Consider the following 20,146-nt stretch of genomic DNA (forward strand, 5'->3'; position numbering starts at 1 on the left):
AACGTTGGAACCAAAAACGAACTGTGTTTTCTTTTGCAACACGACCGCCATACACATCATTCACCCTTCGAGTCGTTTCCGCAGCACTAGTGCCACGGCGGAACTCGTACTCGTAAATAATGCGATATTTTAAGTTTTCCATTTTGTAAAATGAGTGACGCAAACAGAAAAAAACAGAAGAAAAAAAAACAAATTAATGACGGTCATCGAACCACAAATACATGAGTCTATAGCTGTACAAATTTTAATTTGGAATTCCTTACCAAAGAGGAGAAATTCGTGATTAAAGTGGCCAGTACGAAAAACGCCAATTTCATATGTAAGGACCTAATATTATAAATGCGAATGCTTAGATGTTTGTTTGAAGGTATCTCCAGATCAGCTCTACAGATCTTGATGAAATTTGGCACAGATGTAAAACATTGTCTGGAAGAACACATATGCTACTTATGTATTAGGTTTTTTGAAAGCCGCGTAGACAGAGTGGGGGGCGACAGCTAGTATATTATATACCTAGCTGTCACCCGCGACATATCTATGCTAAATTTCATCAATCTCCGTTGAGCCGTTCTGGAGATACCTTCTAACAAACATCCATCCATGTATATAAACATTATTACAAGATATATCATTATTTAATTAACAATTTACACTTTGATTGGAAATGATATGACATCTGATAAAGTGTCGTAATAGCGGCGACTGCTCAGCGAGAATTGTTTTAGTCGACGATTAAGTCGAGACTTAATTAAAAGCACCTACTCGTATAATATGTCCTGCGCGGAGTGTTCAGAAAATTCGTATGAAAGAAAATTGTTCAATTACTTATTATTACAATTACAACAAAAGGAAGCTAAATAAGTTGCGCCAGTTCCCCGTTGAATAACCAATTAAGTTGGATCCCTTCCGTAATACCTCAGAACTATAATTACACATGCCTTTATGTAAAACGTGTATTATTATAAAATATTCTGGCATTACAAGTAGTTTTAGTTTGAAAAACCAAGTTAAAAAAAATGGAGGTCTGTATGTGTGTCTGTCTGCTAGCCGCGTTTGTTCCGATGAACTCCGAAACGGCTGGATCAATTTTGACGGGACTTTAACTGGAAAGTATAGCTTATGGTTGCTGGTATGTTCTAGGCTACTTTTTAAATTTTGCGCTGAGATATGGTATAATACAATATAATTAAAAATAATACATTATGGATGTTTGTATATTTTTTTCTTTCTATCTCCTAAACCACTCTACAGATTTTGTAAAACATGTATTGTGCGGTGTTTACACCGTACAGTATTTTATGATCTTTGATAAGAAGTCAGACGATAAAAAGTGAATCACATAAATTTTTATGTACAAAGAAACAAATCACACGTGTAGTCAATTGTTTATTAAAAAGTGTACTGAAGTCAGTCGTGAGGGAACAACTCGGACTCAGTGATGCTTACACAAATATAACACAGTTGATGCAGAGCGGTGTCGGGCGGCGGTGGTCAGAGCGCGGCGGTCAGAGCGCGGCGGTCACAGCGCGGCGGCGGTCAGAGCGCGGCGGTCAGAGCGCGGCGGTCAGAGCGCGGCGGTCAGAGCGCGGCGGTCAGAGCGCGGCGGTCAGAGCGCGGCGGTCAGAGCGCGGCGGTCACAGCGCGGCGGCGGTCAGAGCGCGGCGGTCAGAGCGCGGCGGTCAGAGCGCGGCGGTCAGAGCGCGGCGGCGGCGGCGGCGGCGGTCAGAGCGCGGCGGCGGCGGCGGGCAGGTCCTCGCGCGTCGTTCCCGGGGAGAGCCTGTAACACATCCTCGCTCTCACTTTCGCCCTCGCCCTGGTCGCTCTCGCTCTTACTCAAGCGGGGGCTACTTTAGGTTTAGTCTAGCGGTGTATTGTACCATGCGGAAAGAATTTAGCAAACATTAGCATGTCATTATTTTTCTAAATCGGATTAAATGATAAAATAAATTATATAAAATAACTATTTAACTACCACTATTCTGCGATCGTTTTATTATCATGCAAGACTCCGGTCGTTGCTGCAACTTCCCGTGAGTGCGAAATAGTCACCCTAGGAAGCCATGCCGGAGGGGGAAGGTGAGGGGGGAAGCGCGTGCTCGGACGCGGGGAGCTCTAATACTCTATAACGCAAGTTAGTAAAGTTTACTACCGTCTATCTCCTTAGAAACGGTGGCTTGGTTGGAAAAAAGAAAAGTTTTGTATATCTTTCAATTTCAGACTTGTACTATATCTAAAAGTTTTAAAGAAACCTGAAATACTTATTTAAAAAAACGTTTAAGTAAATATCAACTCATACATTTATGATTATATCTCATATTGTAATAAAATTAAAAGCGTCTTGTTCAAGGACACGAAAGACAATCCGGCTGTAAGCAAATCGCGTGGGGAGTCGGGATTCTCTCAGTGACGATTGCGCGGTGCTCACCTGGCCGTGGCGGCGGGACCGGGCTCGCGTCGCCGCGCGGCGCCGGCTCCGCGTGTGCTCCGCCGCGTGCCCTCCCGCCGAGTGCCTCGCCGCTCCGCCGAGCCCCAGTCGGCAGCCGGCAACGTGTCTGGGTAACGTAGGTGTATTCCTACAGTTATGATTGTTGAGCCATCCCGCGCGAGGGGCATCGTTACATACCAGCGAGGTGCGCAGAGGGCACGCGGTACAGCTCTGCGGCGCAAGCGGCGCACGGCGAGCCGCTCGAATCCGACCCGCTGCAGTAATCTACACCAGATATGGTCGTCAATCGTCATATAGCGTGAATATGCATGTCCATGAGTGACGCACAAGTTGCAATGGCAGAGTACTAGTGAATAGAAGTTGCAAGTGTCGTTGGCCGTGACCTGTGGCGTGCGCGCGGTGCGGGTGTGGACGCGGCGGCGCGGCGAGCGGCTCGGCAATGGCAGGCGCGTGCAAGCGTAGCTCGCAGCCGCGCACCGCGCTCGTGCTCGACGACGCCATGCTGAACGTCGCGTACGGACTGATCTCTTGCAGCTCGTCTGCAACTAAAACTGAATTATTTTTCTTATCGGAACAAAAAAAGAACGTTAGCAAGCGTACGGGTCTACCGAAATGTATGTTTTAACGCGGGCATTACCGTCAGGAATCGGCAGCTTCTTGATGTCGTTGTGAGCGTGCGGCGCGGGGCGACGACGGAGGCGCGCGGCGGTCAGTGCGGCGCCGGCCAGCAGCGCCAACGCCACACCGCACAGCCCCGCGGCCGCCGCCCCGCGCCCTGCACTGATCGCCGCACCGCCCGCGCCGTCCGCTCCGACCGCGCGCATCGACACCTCGCTCGGAGATCCGATCCGTTCTAGTTTTATGTCATTTTTTTTTATTTTTTTACAAGAGAAACCGTAAAAAACGTACTATAATTAATGAAGTGTATGCTGCTTTTTTAAAGTACAAATAAAATGGGCGGTATTGAAGATCGGTCGGTGACATAACAAATATCTTGACGGCTCAAGGCCATGTGCATGCTGCACAGTGCCCTCCCCCGCATCCAGCTATGCCCCAACACAACTAATATTGTATTTTGTGCCTCTCGCGAAGTAAAAACCGCGCAGATATTTGAAATGACTTATACGAGTGCAACAAGACCAGTCGAACAAAATGGTGATTGACAATTAATTACTTCTTAGTTATTTGTTAAGAAGTTACCTCCGTTTGATGTGAGAGTCGCCGCTCTGTAAACAGCGGTCGTTTCCCCGGCCGGCGAAAACGCGCTCACACGAATTTCATACCAAGTTCCCGGTTTTAAGTTAGTTGCCTGCATATAGAAATATAAAACAAATACATAAATCACGCCCGTAACCCAAAGGAGTCGTCAGAGAGCACAGACTTCTATTTGACCTGTAGAAATATAAAAGAATATTCCATATAGAAATAATAAGCCTTTTATAGACAAAACACATATTCGGCGATCCTCCATCGCGATTTCCCTTTGGCGCGATCCTGGAATGCCAAGTTGGTTTCCTCCACACTTTTACCTATACGTACAACTTCGGTCACGGGGTTAGTACAAGTTGTGAAAAAAGTTTAATTAGGCACGAGTCTCAGACACGATCGTTGGTCAGTGGAGGGCGTACCGTAGCCGTCTGGCCGTCGGTGGCGAGGTCGGCGGTGCCCACGGCCAACGTCCAGCGCGTCGCCGCGCAGACTACGTCGCCGCCGCCCCACGCCACCAGGTTCAACCGCAGCGCGCTACTGTTCGCCCAAATGAAGTCTTTTCCCAAAGGAGCTTTCAATTCTGCGCACAACACACACTACTTTACAAAAACCGATGTTATCGATCAAATAGTTTGCATTTTAACAGAGGTATGACTATAAGCCGACACACAATAATGGTCGCGAGAAGAACAGAAAGTGGTACCGACTGTCGCCTTTGGTCCGTAGTGTGAGTGTGTGGGAGGGCGGCGAGGCGCCGAGCGCGTTGTGCGCGTGCAGCCACACGGCGTAGCGCGCGCCGCACACCAGCCCGCGCAGTGCCACCTGGCGATGCGCCGTGCGCGTGCTGCGCGACTCCGCGCCCGCCTGCCCGCCCGCCTGCCCGCCCGCCTGCCCGCCCGCCTGCCCGCCCGCCGCACCATCCCACGACCGACGCCACCATACGCTATAACCTAAGAAAACATTTCACTTTATAGTTTATATTTTTCAATTCATAGCATGTAGAAATCTTGTAACTTAATTTGGTACACACCTTTATATCTGATGACATGCAGTATTTACTTTCAATGTCAATGTGAATTTAACATGGCGGCCGCCACCAGATTGCGAATGACAATGTTTTTGCCCAAACCCTAAACATTGGTGCCTTGTTAAAGTCCAATTTGAAAAATTTACTGTCAACTTAAAAAAATTAAAATAGAAATTGACTTAAAAAACATATATTTTAATAAATATGTCTTATGACATATGCGAAAAGAACAAAGTACATTATGTGTATTATCTGTACTCGCTCAAACATCCCTCGAATGTAATCTCGGTATCTGATTATGTGACATTTGAGAAAATACCGAGCACAGGGTCCCTGGTGCGCGGCGGCTCGTCCCAGGCAAGGTGTAGTTCGTGCGTGTCGGCGCGCAGCAGGCGCGGCACGGGCGCGGCGGGCGGCCGGCGCAGCACCACGGCCAGTAAGGCGCGGTCCGCACCCGCCGCGTTGCGCACGGAGCACGTGTAGTTGCCCTCAGAATCCACCTCTACATCACATATCAGTTTAATAAACATACGCGTATACAATACAAATACGTACTCACATCGATGCAGTGAGTATCTACAGCTGCGAGTTGTCGGTGTAGGCGATCTGCAGTTTTGTAATACAACGACTATAGTTTTGAAATTGAACTGATGCATTGTACTTTTGTAAGAAGCGAGCTCACTGTGTAAGAGCAGGTCGCCGTCGTCGACGAGCGTGTGCGCGGGCGGCAGCGGCGTCCAGCGGCGCGCAAGCGGGGCCGCGCCCACCGCCGCGCATCGCAGCCTTACGGTCCCGCCCGCGCACGCTAACACCTCGCGCGACAGGGACCAAATGCGCGCGCTCACTGCTCAACAAGGGTACATATATATAAATATGGCGATTGCGTACATACATTACTATGTACGTAGGTACATTACCTACTATGACCGCCTTCACGTCTATTGGAGGGAAAACAATGTGTTCTGTAACATCACTGAGTTTATTTTTACCCATTTCGATGAAATGTCATTTGCTACTTACAATGCAATGACGCCGAAACCTTGTCATAGCAATATAATATCTTACTAACAAAGGTGGGCATTAACTCGTTAATCCGTTAGTCGTTAATTAACGAAGTTAACATTTTGCTTAACGAATTAACTTTTAAGTTAACTTCAAAAAGTGTTACTGCTTTTGTTAACTTCCGTTAATTAAGTCCGTTAATCGTTAAATTAGAAATTTGGAGACGTGCTGTTATTTTGTTTTAATTATGCACCATGCCACGCTCGTAAGTTCAGCTATGTTGGACGACTGTCAGCGAGTCGACTGGTGAACAAACGAGTTGATAATTGATATATGTGAAGTTCGCGTGCAAGTGTGACGCATCAGAGCGTTCGGGAAAGACGTAACCAACAGGACAAAATCAATTCATACTTTTGTCTAATACTTGAGATACAAAAACCACTAACTGACTATGCTATGGGTTCAATTGCAATCAAAATAATCAAGTGTGAAAAGATCGAATTGATGTGTTATAAATGCGTAATGAAATTGTAAATTCAATTTACAAAAGTGAGTGCAAGTCGTGCATATTATCTAAATTCATCAAAAGATGTTCTTTTTACTTGTTTTACCTATTTCTCTTAGCCCAAAAACAAGTATAATTTTGGTAACTGGTTAACTGTAAACGATTAACTTTAACTTGCGTTAAATTTTCGAGAACTTAACGCTTTAATAAACGAATCAACGACTAACGAAGTTAACTTTTCGATTAACTGTGCCCACCTATGCTTACTAATAATATAAATGAGAATGTTTAAATGGATGGATGGGTGGATGTTTGCTTGAAGGTATCTCCAGAACAGCTGCATGGACCTCGCTGAAGTTTAGCATAGATGTAGAACATAGTCTGGAAGAACACATAGGCTACTTATTAAGTTTTTTTTTATTTCGCTGGGGACGGAGTTGCGGACGACAACTAGTTTTAAAATATAACTCTAATGATGACAGTTTGCCGTATGATAGTCGATGCCGAGTGGAAAACAACTTAATTCTTTGATTTATAATTCAATTAGCTATAATAATAGACTTGACTCATACAATCCAATTTTTGAATATCCAAACTAGACTTACAATATTCGTAGCACTAATATTTTGAATTACGTGCTGATTGTAAGATATTTACCGCTATTCCACAAAAATACAATAGTTAATTAAATGAAAATTTGGAACACAAGGAGAGGATCAGGGGACTTACTTGGCGCGTCAGGTGCGGGCGTGCTGGCGGCGGCGGCGCGACTGACCGGCCCTGCGCCCGCCGCCGCGTGCGCACGCACCCTGAACTCGAAGGCAGCGCGCGCGCGAAGCCCCGTCACCTCCACGCTACACTCCTCCTGCTCCTCTTCTTCCCCCCACTTCACCACCGCGTCCGAACTGCTTGCCTTCCTCGATATTTCCACGTGTTGCGACCATTCTCCGCCAACCCTACCGAATTTTGATTCACGCTAATTTTTGATAGTACGTTTTGTATGGTGGTTATGGACCGCGGCGGGGGAAGGGACGCGAACACCCGCTTCGATGAAGATGGTACCGGCGGCACAGTGTTACAACTATTACTATAATCGTTGCTGATGTTTATGCGCAGCTTTGGTCGTCGTCGTCGTCGTAACGTGAACACTGCGCCCGTCGGCCGTAAAATAGAGATAGTGTGTACCTGCCAAGTTCGCGCACATGCAGCGTATAGTGCGTGAGACGCGCGGCGGCGGGCGGCGCCACCCACGACACCCGCACCGCGCTCGCAGACACCGCCACGGCGCGCAGCGTCGCCACCGCGCCCGGCACTGCTCATGCGAACACAATCTTATGTGTCCTATTATGTAAAGTGTACAGTTGTCTCTTTGACTTTACTATGGAATTTCAGTGGGTGTTTTTTTATATTATTAATCATTGATTAAAATTACGTCATCAGGCTGTCAGAAAATAAACATATACTAATAAATAATATATACACGTGATTTCTATTTTAGCCCCTTCCCTACTCGTGATGTTTTCCGATTTTTTTTCGAAACCTCTCGTTTCTAGTCTCACGTGAATTGCTAAATGGACGAATCCGAAATATTTCAATATTTCGAAAAACTCGTTGATACCAGATCAACACATGTTTGCAATTCTTAGGTAAATCTCGCTTAGATGTGTGTTTGTTCACGTACTTACTTATTAAAATCTCGTCTGCAAAAGCGGTATCATTTTTTTTTGTTAAAAACAGGTTGTAGTAACAGCGCTACGTACCGTCTTCCAGCGTGGCACAAAGGCGCGGCGTGGAGGGCGGGCCGGGACCGGGGGCCGCGCGCGCTCGCACGCGCACGCTGTAATTGGTGCGCGCGCGCAGGCCTGCCAGCAGCGCCTCACGCGCACCGCCACTCACGCCGCCCAGTGTGAGTTCCGCGCCCGCTCCGCTCCACGCTGTATGTATATCAGTGCGTCCTAACTTTGTTAACGGCTGATACTATCGAGGAATGATTTTATCGTAATCGGAAATACACAAATATTTTATACGGGGCGCTATGTGATTGTGGCTGATGATTGGAATAAATAAATACGTCGAAGATGTCAGGTTCAGATGCTAGTGTTCACTGTACAACATAAAATAAAACTTATAACTGACAGGGTGTGTTGTGAACCGGCGCGTAGAGCACGTCGTAGCCGCTGGGCGCCGCCGAAGGCGCAGATGGTGGCGTCCAGCGCACGCGCAGAGCCCGCGCACTTTCCGCAGTGCACCATAAGTCGCCCGGTGCCGTCTCGGGCACTATCCGACAAGTGCATAAAATAATAAAACTATCGCGAGAGTATTAAAAACGGCGGAATTAACATAAACTTAGTAAATGGAACTAATTCTAAGTATTCAATTTTCCCTGTATTATCTATTTTCTTCCTTTAACACTTTTTTGGCCAAAGATTTTGAAGTAGAACGCCACATTATTTTTATATAGGCTGGTTTTACAGTCACGCCGCTAGACGCGCCGTTGGACAGCGCGCTGTTGGACAGCGCGCGTTTGAACAGCGGTGCACCAAAAAACGACATTAGTACGGCGCGTTTCGCTGCTGTGAGACAGTCGTGTACAAACAGATACAAAATGAACGGCAATGCGGTTAGAGTACTGGCTATTTACTTTTTATGGAAAAAAAGGCAACAAAAACGTCGAAGAACAGTAGGTGTTGATCCTTATAACGCTACAAGGTTACTGAGAGGCGAACACGTAACATCATCGGGCCGGGTCCCATAAACATCTTCTAATTCGCACTTCGTCAATTACTCGACCCGTATCGATGTGATTCATTTTGTACACAACAGTACCTAACGGCACGTCTCAACGGCGTGAGACTAAAACGCACAATGGCCGTAGAAGCGCACGAGCGGCGCGCGCTTCGACCGCGCCGCGCGAATAGGACGCGTTCAACGAACGGCGCTGCTCAAGCGCGCGAATTTGAAACGCTACTAAGGCTGGTTTTACAGTCACGCGTTTCGGCAGCGCCGTCGGAGCGCGCGCGCTCGGATATGTATTGGGGTATTAGTAGCGTTTCAAATTCGCGCGCTTGAGCAGCGCCGTTCGTTGAACGCGTCCTATTCGCGCGGCGCGGTCGAAGCGCGCGCCGCTCGTGCGCTTCTACGGCCATTGTGCGTTTTAGTCTCACGCCGTTGAGACGTGCCGTTAGGTACTGTTGTGTACAAAATGAATCACATCGATACGGGTCGAGTAATTGACGAAGTGCGAATTAGAAGATGTTTATGGGACCCGGCCGATGATTTTTATAAGAATAATTTTATAAGGATAAGAATAAAGATCTTCGTAAAGAAAATTCTAACTTGCACAGTAATTCGTCGAAACTGCTGGTTGATAGGCGAAAATATTTATAAAATTTATAACTATTTTCTCGTAAATCAGAGAAAGATGTTACGTGTTCGCCTCTCAGTAACCTTGTAGCGTTATAAGGATCAACACCTACTGTTCTTCGACGTTTTTGTTGCCTTTTTTTCCATAAAAAGTAAATAGCCAGTACTCTAACCGCATTGCCGTTCATTTTGTATCTGTTTGTACACGACTGTCTCACAGCAGCGAAACGCGCCGTACTAATGTCGTTTTTTGGTGCACCGCTGTTCAAACGCGCGCTGTCCAACAGCGCGCTGTCCAACGGCGCGTCTAGCGGCGTGACTGTAAAACCAGCCTAATACCCCAATACATATCCGAGCGCGCGCGCTCCGACGGCGCTGCCGAAACGCGTGACTGTAAAACCAGCCATAATGTACATATTTTATATCTTTTCCAAGATGTCGATGATTTGTTAGTCATGTTTTAAATACAACTCGCCTCCATCCGCAGTAGTAGCGTACACGAATTGCGAGGGCGGGCCCACACCGGCAGCGTTAAACGCGCGCACCGTGACCTCGTAGCGCGTAAACTCGTGCAGGCCGCGCACGCGCATCTCAGCGCCGCCCCAGCCGCGTACCACGCTCCGCCCCGCACTCAGTCCCGCCCTCTGCTCAACCCCTGCGACCGCAGCGCCCTCTACGCCGTCCACGACCCTCGGGCTTGCCGCCACGCGCCACCACACCGCGTACCCGACCAGCTCGCCGTTCCATGTGTGCTGCGCTGGGGCCTTTCAATTTATTAGTATTTGTTTAGCAAATATCCAAATACATCTGCAACTCATATTATTGGGTATATTGCTAGTCCCGACTCTCAATAATTTTTTAGCCGACTTCAAAAAGAAGGAGGTTATCAATTTGACTGTTTTTTTTGTACTATGTGTGTTACCGCGAAACTTTGCCCCTGGTGGTCCGATTTTGATAAAAATTATTTTAATCGAAAGGAAGTGCTTGCAGATGGATCCCATTTTTTTAAATAATTAGAAGACTAGTAGATTTTGAATTTGGCTTCAAAATTTGTTGCGAAAATTAGGGACATTTTTGCTTTCATAGTGATAGTGAAGATATCAAATGACTACTACACTACAGTTTAGCCTACGTAAGGCTAAACTGTAGTCATTTGATATCTTCCAAACTATTGATCAGTACATAGTTATTCTGACAGACATCTGCAATACCAGAGGAATTGCAGATGCGTTGCCGGCCTTTGAGATGGTGATACGCTCGCTTCATGAAGGACCCTAAGTCGTAGCGGTTTGGAAACACCGCCGAGGACAGACCATTCCACAACGCGGCGGTACGCGGTAGAAAGCTACGTGAAAACCGCACGGTTGTGGATTGCCAGCCATCGAGATGGTGTGGATGGAACTTGGCGGTCAATAAGTAAAACGATTAGCCTAAATCATTAAACATGCTTCTCGACAGTATTTAACGCGGACAAAGTCGGAGGCACGGCTAGCATATATATAAACCGTACATACCGACCAGGAGACGTGCAGCTCCCGCGTGCCAACCGGGCGTACGCGCAAGTTCTGTGGCGGCCCGCTCGGCGCTGCGGAACCGTGCATCGTTTACTTGGGAAACGTTATGCATATTTTGATAAAGTTGTAACAAAACGTAAGTAAAGTAAGCGGCCGACCTTCATCCAGCGTGGTGACGAGCAAGGGCTCGGAGCGCGGCGAGCGGCCCACGCGGTTGGCGGCCAACACACGCACTGCGTAGGCGGCCGCGGGGCGTACGCCCGCCACTAGGGCGCTCAGCGAGCGGTATCCTTGAGAGTCAGGTCTACAATTTAAATTATATTTCCCATATCACAGCAATATATTGAAGTACGCATTCGGGGCTAGGATCTTCGCAGGTCTGCAAAGTCTTACCCGCCTTCCTCTTCCGCGTCTAGGGTCAAGTTGAGCGAAGGTGCGACGTCCCCTCGCAACGGCGTGCACTCCGCCCAGTAGCGTACCTCCCCCGCAGGCCCCGTACCCCCCAAAACCCGAGCCCGCCACCGCACACGGATCCACCTCGAACTCGTTCCGGCTAATTGTATGGAACTCGGTGCTTCAGGAGGTTCTATAGGGATAAAAATCATTTAGGTAGCCCACCTTTGAATAACGATGATCAGGATGTGTTTTTTAATCTGATGTCTAAGGAAAAATTCGTGTTTCGACTTTTAGGGAATTGATTTAATTAAATTCGGTCAAGTTTAGAGTTGCTTGCGCCACGCCACGCCGCCCTACCCCACGTTTTCGCCGAAATAGCGAAGCGACTGCAGCCTGAGTTGTATTGCCTACATATAATCGACGGAGGAAGGAACGCACAGAAAGACAATATTTATCCTTCATGTGCGTCCCGTCCCCTCTTCCGTCAAATTCACTTACTTATTCTTATATAGAAAGGGAAAGACGATGTGCTGGTTTGGTAGAAATAGCATAATATATCTCATAATATTACACTTTTTTAGGCTGGCTGGAGTAACCTACAGCCTGCCTTCACGCAAAATACGCGCTTGTCGTGGAGTTGCGGATAACTGAGCCCCTACTACTAACTACTACTACACTTTTTTTGCGAACTACATTCTTCATACATTATTCACATGATACCCGTAACAACAGTTTTAATAAATTAATTATTATATCATACCTTCAACGTGAAGGAACATGGTCCGCTCGCTGCTGCCGAAGTTGTTGTGTGCGCGGCAGCGGTACTCGCCGGCGTCCTCGCGCCCCGCGGCACCCAGCTGCAGCGTCGACCGCACGCCGCCCGCCGCGCGCGCCTCCGACACCGTCCACCTGCGCCCGCAAGCCGACTCTCACCGCCGTCGTCCACGTACCGTGTCGACGTCTCCGAGTCGTGTCGGTGTGTCGGCGAGTCACACCTGAAGGAGTCGAGGTGGAGGCTGACGCCGCGGTGCGTCCACTGCACGGCGAGCGGCGCGTCACCGCGCGCCTCGCACTCCAGCGTCACGGGCGAGCCGCGCACGCCGCTCACGTTTCGCGGCGACGCGTCTGCGCCGAAGTGTGCGGGCTCTGCCGACAACACAATATGCGTATTACTAGCACTTGCTCGGTTTCTGTGACTTCACACCTTATAATCTATTCCGCGCCGGGGAGTGGTAAATATTAAACGTTTAACTTCTTACAAATTCTACGGCTGTTGAAATTTTTATTTCGACCGTAGAGAGGCGTGAGGAGCCCTAAAACTGATTTATTTTAAAATTTAAATGAAACTTAATCCATTACATTCGTTAAGATTTTCCACAAACCGTGCACGGCGATATTGACTTCCTTGATCAACGGCGCGCCCACGCCGTTGTCAGCCGTGCAGCGGTAGGCGCCCTGCAAGTCACGGGTTGCGTTCGGCGCTGCTAGGTGTGCGCTACCCAAGTCCGTGCCCACCGCGCCCACAGGTCCCGCCGCTCCCCCTTCAGAAGCCGACAGGAACGCCGTGGAACTGCCCTCGCTCGCCTCCCACGATGCGCCGATGGTTTCCCAACGTTCTGCCTCCTCCGCACCGCCGCCTGCGTAAACAAATCTGTTCCTTTACCTGCCTATCGGACAATTTTTTTATTTTGACATATACTCGTATCAAACCTATTACCTAAATGTAAAAAAGTTGTAAGAAAACATCTTACACTTGATACAAAACACTTTAATTTCCTTTAAAATCCCTACTTATATAATATTTTTGATAAAAAATCCAATATTACAAACCTGAAAGTATATCATTTAAGAAAACTTACAAAGAAACGGTTTGAGGAGATGGATAACAACACTTGTGAGAATTTATTTCAATGTCTAAATTATTACACCAACATTCACTTATAGATGCGTCGCACACGTACACACGCACATACACACATACACACCCATACACACACACACACACACACTCAGAAACACATTTATACATACACACATACACGTACGCACCCACGCAGCTATAACATTGTAAACACGGGTATTGAAAATAAAACTTTTTGGTTATTCTAAACTACCTGTTACCCGCGACTCCGTCCGCGAGAAATTTAAAGAAAAAAAGATTTATTAGTAACCTATGTGTTCTTCCAGACTATGCTCTACATCTATGCAAAATTTCATCAAGATCCGTAGAGCCGTTTCGGAGATACCTTCAAACAAACATCCGTCCATCCAAATATTCGTATTTTAGTATTAGTAAGATTTAATTAGATCTATTGTTTTCACAAATAACGAACAAAGAACGATGTAATTTCATGTAAGGGAAGTCCTTTGCTCCTTAAATACAGTTTTTACTGGTTAAGGAGCCAAGGCAACATTTAATATTGAAAACTTAGTGGGTAATGAAGATTTTTCATTTTTTCGTGATGCAATCTACACATATCTGTGAAGAAATTTAAAGATATGTGTGAAACCCGCACTTTCCCAGAACGGTTGACTAGTAATCCCTAACGAGGATAGGCTATGAGCCTCTCAGTGGGGGTGCTCGGGGGATACCTGATGTTGAAATAATAGAATGCGTGGTATTCTTATGATTAATTATAAGCAAAGAAGCAAGTTTGCAGATACCTAGTCTCCTTTCCCAGGTGAGGGAAGGCGTGGGGTGTCCGCGCGCGGCGCAGTCCAGCCGCAGCGGTGCACCCAGCAGCACGGCCGCGTCCGCCGGCTCCGTCACCCACGCCGGCGCCACTGCAAAATACCACGATTGTACACATAGATAATACATAGCAAATACAGCGGTTCGCGTTGTCGGTCGCGGTGTTGCGGCGGACCTTTGACGCTGAGCGTGGCGGTGTAGTTGGCGAGGGCCGCGTGATTGGCAACGCGGCACGTGTAGGAGCCGCTGTGGCGCGCCGTCAGCGCGGGGAACACTAGCAGCGAGAAGTCGTTCAGGCTCTTCTCCTCGATCTGCGACCGATGACGCGCCCGTTTAATAAACAACTTATAAAACTTTCGAAATCGAAGTAAAAATTTCACAACTAAATACTGGTGTATTGATACAGCTGCCCACCAGAAGAGTGGAAAACGAGCAAGCCGTTTTTGTTACCATCCACCGTGACAATGGACGCAGGGACGCGTACTCTCGTCGCAATTAGCATTTTTTCAGAAGCTATATTTTAGCTATATTTAAAAGGCTCTCGAAGAACTTGAAGCTAGTGTAAATATCCCAATATAAGGGCTCGAACATAAGCTCCATTAATGCTGGGAGAGCTAAGAAAAAAATTAGTTACGCAGAGATATCTGTGTGATAATCGATGTGTATGGTGTATAATGATACGGAGATCGAAAGTGTTAACCACATCATACACCAAGTGAATTAATTGAAAGATTTTAATTTGTTTGATTTTGATTTTAAAATTGAAGATGGTAAGCTTGTCTGAATCGTCAAAAGATGTTGCGTCGAGACACTAGTGGGGAGGTGAGTGGAGAAGGCGAGCAGCACACCTGCAGGTCGGCGGGCAGCGGGCGGCCGTCTTTAAGCCAAGAGAAGTGGAGCGGCTTGTCGCCGGCCGACACGCCGCAAAGCGCCTGCGCTGCGCTGCCCTCTGTCAGCTCCGACGAAAACATGAACGGTGATATTTTCGGAGGATCTACAATTTAAAGTTTTTAGTCCTAAGATGTTCTTACTCTAGAATTCCATTACCTTGAATCTTATACTTTCTTATTTTAGAATATAGTCAAAAACATTGATAAAAGATTTAGCAATGTCAAATTGTTTACACGAGTACGATTTGAACTCGTTCCTTTCACATATTTTTTTTTAGAATTTCCTCTCTCACATCCACTACGAGTAAAGATATTTGGTGCCGATGTGACTATATCCTACGAAACTGCGGAGAAGAAGACGAATCTAACTGTCGGTGACGTTTTTATTTATGTGCTTAAAGGCTATCTATACGATTTGAAGCTATTTCAAAAAGTAGTACTCAACATCAATTTTAAAGTAAATCAAATAAGGTCCTTTTTATACAAGGGAACGTAAATCTTTCAACTTGCATCGAGTATCGCGTAGCGCGCGCTCCGTACACGCAATGTTGAATTGTCGACACGAGTCGTCTATTCTGCTTTGGGATTGCACTGCTAATACAAATGGCAAGTGTAGATTTACTCAAAATATCGGCCACGCATCTCTGTTTCTGACATTGTTAAACGTAAGTCGCTTAGCAACTAATATCACCTGGTTTCGAAGACTTGCCTTGTATACAAAGAGTCTAATGATTTTGGCTACGTAAGCCAAAAATGCTAATTACTCCCTTAGGTTTAGAAATAATAAAACTAAATGATGTAAGTAGAAAGTGCGATACGGACTGCGGACTTGCAAGTCAATGTCGCCGACTGCAGTGGCGCCCTCCGGCGCGGCCACGCCGCATGTGTAGCGACCAGAGTCGCGCGCGCGTGCCGGCCGCAGGTGCAGCGCCGCGCCCGCCGCGCCCCCCGCCCGCCGCCACCACACCGAGCTGTGCACCCACACTTCACATATAATACTTATTATACATCAAGGGCAAGTGGACCAACTCAGCTCATAGTAGATGATTATGCACTGACAAAGTGCCGGGCCACCGCTAGTCTTACTAAATATGTATTTGTCCCAGTTTCAGTAATGCCATTTCAAACAAATGAATTCAACTTCACCAAATGAATTTAATTTGAGTGAGTTCGAGTATAATCAGCGACATCTATTCTATGATAGGTACACTAACTGGCACTCGTTTTTTATAGTACTGTTAGATATTTGATGCAAAAGTATTTTAAAAGAAATAAATTAACAGCGAAATAGTGAATTTAACTCTACTTCTAAATAATCCTCGCAATAGGATAAACTCAAACCGAACGTAAATAAACAAAAATGTCAGACGTTCCGCAATGACGGATGGAAAGAGACTGCCACGAGCAGCAGCGCACGCTTCCTTATAAAACCTTTTGTGTGGCTACCCTCAACAGTCCTAACAGTACTACTATTACTACTTTGATTTTAAAAGATACAATTTAAAGTCATTTTGAGTGCCATGCACCTCTATGGACCTGATCGGATATCCGGAGTAGGGACAGTAGAGCGTGACGTTGTCCCCCGCAACCGCGCGCACGGCGCCCAGCGCGCGCACCGCCGGCGGACCTGCGCACGTCCAGCGCTCGTCACACCAGCTCTCGTGCCGCGAGAGCTCCGAGAGGCTCGAGGAACACGGGGGCACAATTGCAACGCAACGACCTGACGATGCTTACTGACGACGAGGCAGGTAACTGGGGTTTGTACTCGCATAAAGTGGTCTGGTCCAATACTAGCATCCGACCATTGTTAAAGCATGTTTAATATTGCGCGTTTCTTCTGATGTCTATAGGCGGCATTAGTTTCGCTACTTCGGCGAATTCAGGTGGCCGCTCGCTCGTTTGCCAACATATGATATAATAAAAACCTACATCACACAAAGGACTCTACATATAGAAAAGCTCTTTTAGGGCAGCCAGAATACTAAGGAAAAACAGTTGTTATAAATGCTCATTTCCTGTTACATTGAGACAGGATGTGTCAACTACATTCAGAAAAGTGTACATTTAAAGTTATACCGCGCTCAACAATGTCTACGTGAAGTTTTTTGTTTGCAATTTTGTGACTCTATCATTTCCTTTTGTAGCATCCAAATTATCAGATAATCGAATAGTATGGACGAAAATTGCGAAAATTTTCGTCCGCGGCCCTAATGTGAAGATTGCGTGTATTGCGATGCATTGTGCATAGGTAGTGACCGTAGACGTCGAGCCTGGCGGAGTGCTCGGCGGCGCCCAGCGCGTTATGCGCACGGCACGTATAGCGTCCGCCGTCTGCCGCCGACACCGATACGTTCAGCAGCGAGGTGACTGCGCCCGGCGCGCCCGCCGCCTGCTCCGTCACGCGATACCTGCGCACGCGCACACCCATTCACACACACCTGTGCTACACGTTATACATACTGTATAACTGAATAAGAGATTTCTACTTTTAAAAGTAGATTTACTCTTAATATACTCTAAATATTTATCGTTATGAATACGATGTTTTCCTTTCCAATAACTTCACATCGATTTTATCAGTTCACAAAAAATACAGGATAGCATAGGATGTGAGGGTGTGCGGGGTACGGGTAGCGGGGCGGGGAGCGTACCGGTGGTGAGGCAAGAAGCGGTCGAGTGGCTGACCGTCGAGCAGCCATGTGATGCGCGGCGCGGGCGAGGCGGCGGCCGTGCAACGCAGCGCGGCGTTGGCACCAGGCCGCAGCGCCTGCTCGATGAACGTATACTGCAGCTCAGGCGCAGAGTCTGTGGCACATGGAATTTCGCGTTACAGTGCCGCCGCTCGCTATAGGTTAGACATACCACTGGGCGCTTACGTTCTTGTGGGCTCAGGATGGAGTACCTGCGAGGCGCAGCTCGGCGGCTGCGAGCGCGATGTTGCGGCCTCGCGTAGCTTCGCACTGGTACATGCCGGTGTGAGCGCGTGTCACGCCGCGAAGCACTAGACGCCCGCCCGTGGCCGGCAGTGGTGTACCGTCGTGCCACCAGGCGAGCGCGGCGGGCGCAGTGGTGCGGCACATCAGCTCGGCCACGCCTCCTGCCTGCGCCACCTGCAGCCGTAACGTACGGGTGATATGCTAGGTACGGCGACATCTTTCGCTAAGTTGCACTTCGACGGAACGAAGCACGACTCTTTGTCAGATTTATTCAGTGGTCGGTGCGGCTCACCAGCACGGCCGGCTTGATAGTGACGCCAAGTTCGGTTTCGACATGTAGGCGCAGTTGCAGCGTGGCGTCGCCGAAGCCGTTATAGGCCTTGCACAGCCATGTACCGGCCAACTCGGGCACCGCCCGGCCGCAGAGCGCCGCGCCGCCGGCCCACGACACCAGCCCGAGCGTCGGACCCGCGCCTCCCGCCGCCCGTACCGGCTGTAGTCGGCCTTCCTGCTCGCGGTACCATCTGTAAATGTGAAATGTCCACAGATTTTTATAGGTTACGTAATACCATGATATAGAAGGGTATGGGTATGGTATAGAACGGTATTGACAGTGAATGTGGAGTGATATACTCTACCGCAGTTGCACGCGAGGTGCACTGTCTTCCCGTCATGACTAGAAACTTACGTGTAGTGCGGTGGGGGGAAGTCCGGCGCGGCGCACGTCAGGCAAAAGCGGTCGCCGCTGGACGTGGTTAGCTCGCCCGTGGCCGGCAGCCGCGGCGCCGCGCCCCTGCCGCCGTTCGCTGTCCACAGGTGAATGTATAAAGAAATAAAAAAAAATACTGAGGTAATATTCAGTAGACAGCTGGACCTAGTAAAGCATCGGCTGAGACACTGCACCGATTTGGCATGCTGAAAATTAAAGATTCGACTTAAACGCGCCTGTGGAAGTTCTGGATAGTTAATACTACGAGTATCTCTATTATTAGTCTGAATCCTCACCCCTGCAACTAACCGCAACCCTCAACGCCAAAATGGCGGAAATCAAATAGGCACATCATATCACGACTTATAGCCTGTCTATGTATAGAGGTATAATTATTAGAGAGCCTTAAACTGAGTAAATTGAGACAACCTACAAAAAGAAATCAGATCAGTTATTCTGCAACAAGTAAGTGGGAGGTTTCATGTAAAACTATGCCAAACTAATTCATATGCCAAGGCGTACACGAGCTAGTGCTGCTGCGGACTCTTTCGCTTTTGATTCTGATTTTTCATAGTCCATTCAGCTGCAACGCGCCAGGTCGGTAGCGTGCGGGCTTGTGGTGTCTCGGACTTCTACTCACGTAGGAGGGCGAGAGAGACGGGGAGTGAGCGCGTGGCGTGCGAGGCGTTCGGGCTGCGCGGGGCGCAGCTGTATGGCGCCGCGTCCGCCGGCGACATGTCGCGAATTAGCAGTGTGTCGCCCGCTGCGAGGTAGCGGGGCTCTGCGGACAGTCGGTGGCGCCGGCGGCTATAGTTACAGTACACTTACACAGTTACACTACCTAATTATATAAAATGAAATCATTTAAAAAATTATTCGATTGCCATGAGACTCTGAGAGACAGATATTTATATTATGTATATGTATATATTAGTTGAAATTGGACCTTAATTTAAAATTAAAGACTTTATGAACTTCTTCTCCACATTAACTTTAACTGTCTTTCAAAGTTTACGTTTCACATGTTTATATATAGATTAATAAAATGGTTGTTGATGTATTATTTTCCTCTAGAGATACGGTATGTTAGTTGCGGAGTGCCGCGGCAGCACCGACCGGCGACGGTGTCGAGCACGGCGCCGGTGCGGTACCAGTCGACGTCACGCACCGCACCCGCGCCCGCGCCCGCGCCTGGTGCCCGGCAGTGCAGCACCGCTACGCCGCCTGCAGCCGCGCCACGCGCCTCTACTTCGGCCGCGAACCCGCCCGCCGACACTGCGTGGACACACCACGTGCACAAGATAAACAGTGAGCACCAGTCGCGGGCCGCCGAGCAGGCGCCGAAACCCACCGAACAGCAGCGTAACGGGGCGCGACAGCACGGTGCCGCGCGTGTTGGCTGCGCGGCAACGCAGCGTCTGCCCCTCGCGTCCGCCGCCCGCCACCCACACCTGCAG

General features: G+C 48.2%; 2 protein-coding genes across 3 annotated transcripts; both read right to left on the bottom strand.

Annotated features, from left to right (window-relative positions):
• Window positions 1-3,623: 3,623 nt before the first annotated feature.
• On the bottom strand, window positions 3,624-16,849 carry LOC106708244 (Down syndrome cell adhesion molecule-like protein Dscam2). Its single transcript, XM_045680833.1, has 22 exons — window positions 16,836-16,849; window positions 16,581-16,727; window positions 15,867-16,015; window positions 15,003-15,148; window positions 14,330-14,465; window positions 14,127-14,246; window positions 12,845-13,099; window positions 12,413-12,608; window positions 12,223-12,371; window positions 11,460-11,652; window positions 11,225-11,370; window positions 11,067-11,137; window positions 10,028-10,316; window positions 8,326-8,466; window positions 7,950-8,123; window positions 7,375-7,501; window positions 6,919-7,145; window positions 5,365-5,526; window positions 5,002-5,184; window positions 4,363-4,605; window positions 4,075-4,235; window positions 3,624-3,755 (listed from the first exon to the last, which is right to left on the bottom strand). Exons 1-22 carry the CDS (start codon window positions 16,847-16,849, stop codon window positions 3,624-3,626), a joined length of 3,561 nt encoding a protein of 1,186 aa, XP_045536789.1.
• Window positions 16,611-19,122, bottom strand: LOC106708318 (Down syndrome cell adhesion molecule-like protein Dscam2). 2 transcript variants are annotated; one of them, XM_014499805.2, is made up of 5 exons: window positions 18,669-19,122; window positions 18,273-18,504; window positions 17,947-18,154; window positions 17,696-17,849; window positions 16,611-17,452 (listed from the first exon to the last, which is right to left on the bottom strand). In XM_014499805.2, the coding sequence occupies exons 3-5, from the start codon at window positions 18,122-18,124 to the stop codon at window positions 17,200-17,202; spliced, it is 585 nt and encodes a 194-aa protein (XP_014355291.2). In that variant the 5' UTR covers window positions 18,125-18,154; window positions 18,273-18,504; window positions 18,669-19,122; the 3' UTR covers window positions 16,611-17,199. The 2 variants fall into 2 exon arrangements, with proteins under 2 accessions (XP_014355291.2, XP_014355290.2); XM_014499804.2 differs by having other exon boundaries at window positions 18,619-19,122.
• Between the last annotated feature and the right edge of the window lie 1,024 nt (window positions 19,123-20,146).

Source organism: Papilio machaon, chromosome 2, assembly GCF_912999745.1.
Source record: "Papilio machaon chromosome 2, ilPapMach1.1, whole genome shotgun sequence".
Taxonomy (NCBI): Eukaryota; Metazoa; Arthropoda; class Insecta; order Lepidoptera; family Papilionidae; genus Papilio; species Papilio machaon.

Excerpts from the sequence above, each read along its gene's own strand:
- LOC106708318 (XM_014499805.2), bottom strand. The coding sequence starts at position 18,124 with ATGTGCCGCACCACTGCGCCCGCCGCGCTCGCCTGGTGGCACGACGGT. Across the intron at positions 17,850-17,946 it reads CGCCGAGCTGCGCCTCGCAG|ACTCTGCGCCTGAGCTGCAG; the intron begins GTACTCCATCCT and ends CATGTGCCACAG. Across the intron at positions 17,453-17,695 it reads CGCTTCTTGCCTCACCACCG|GTATCGCGTGACGGAGCAGG; the intron begins GTACGCTCCCCG and ends GCGCGTGCGCAG.
- LOC106708244 (XM_045680833.1), bottom strand. Across the intron at positions 12,609-12,844 it reads AGTCAATATCGCCGTGCACG|AGCCCGCACACTTCGGCGCA; the intron begins GTTTGTGGAAAA and ends TGTTGTCGGCAG. Across the intron at positions 3,756-4,074 it reads CCGACGGCCAGACGGCTACG|GCAACTAACTTAAAACCGGG; the intron begins GTACGCCCTCCA and ends TTCTATATGCAG.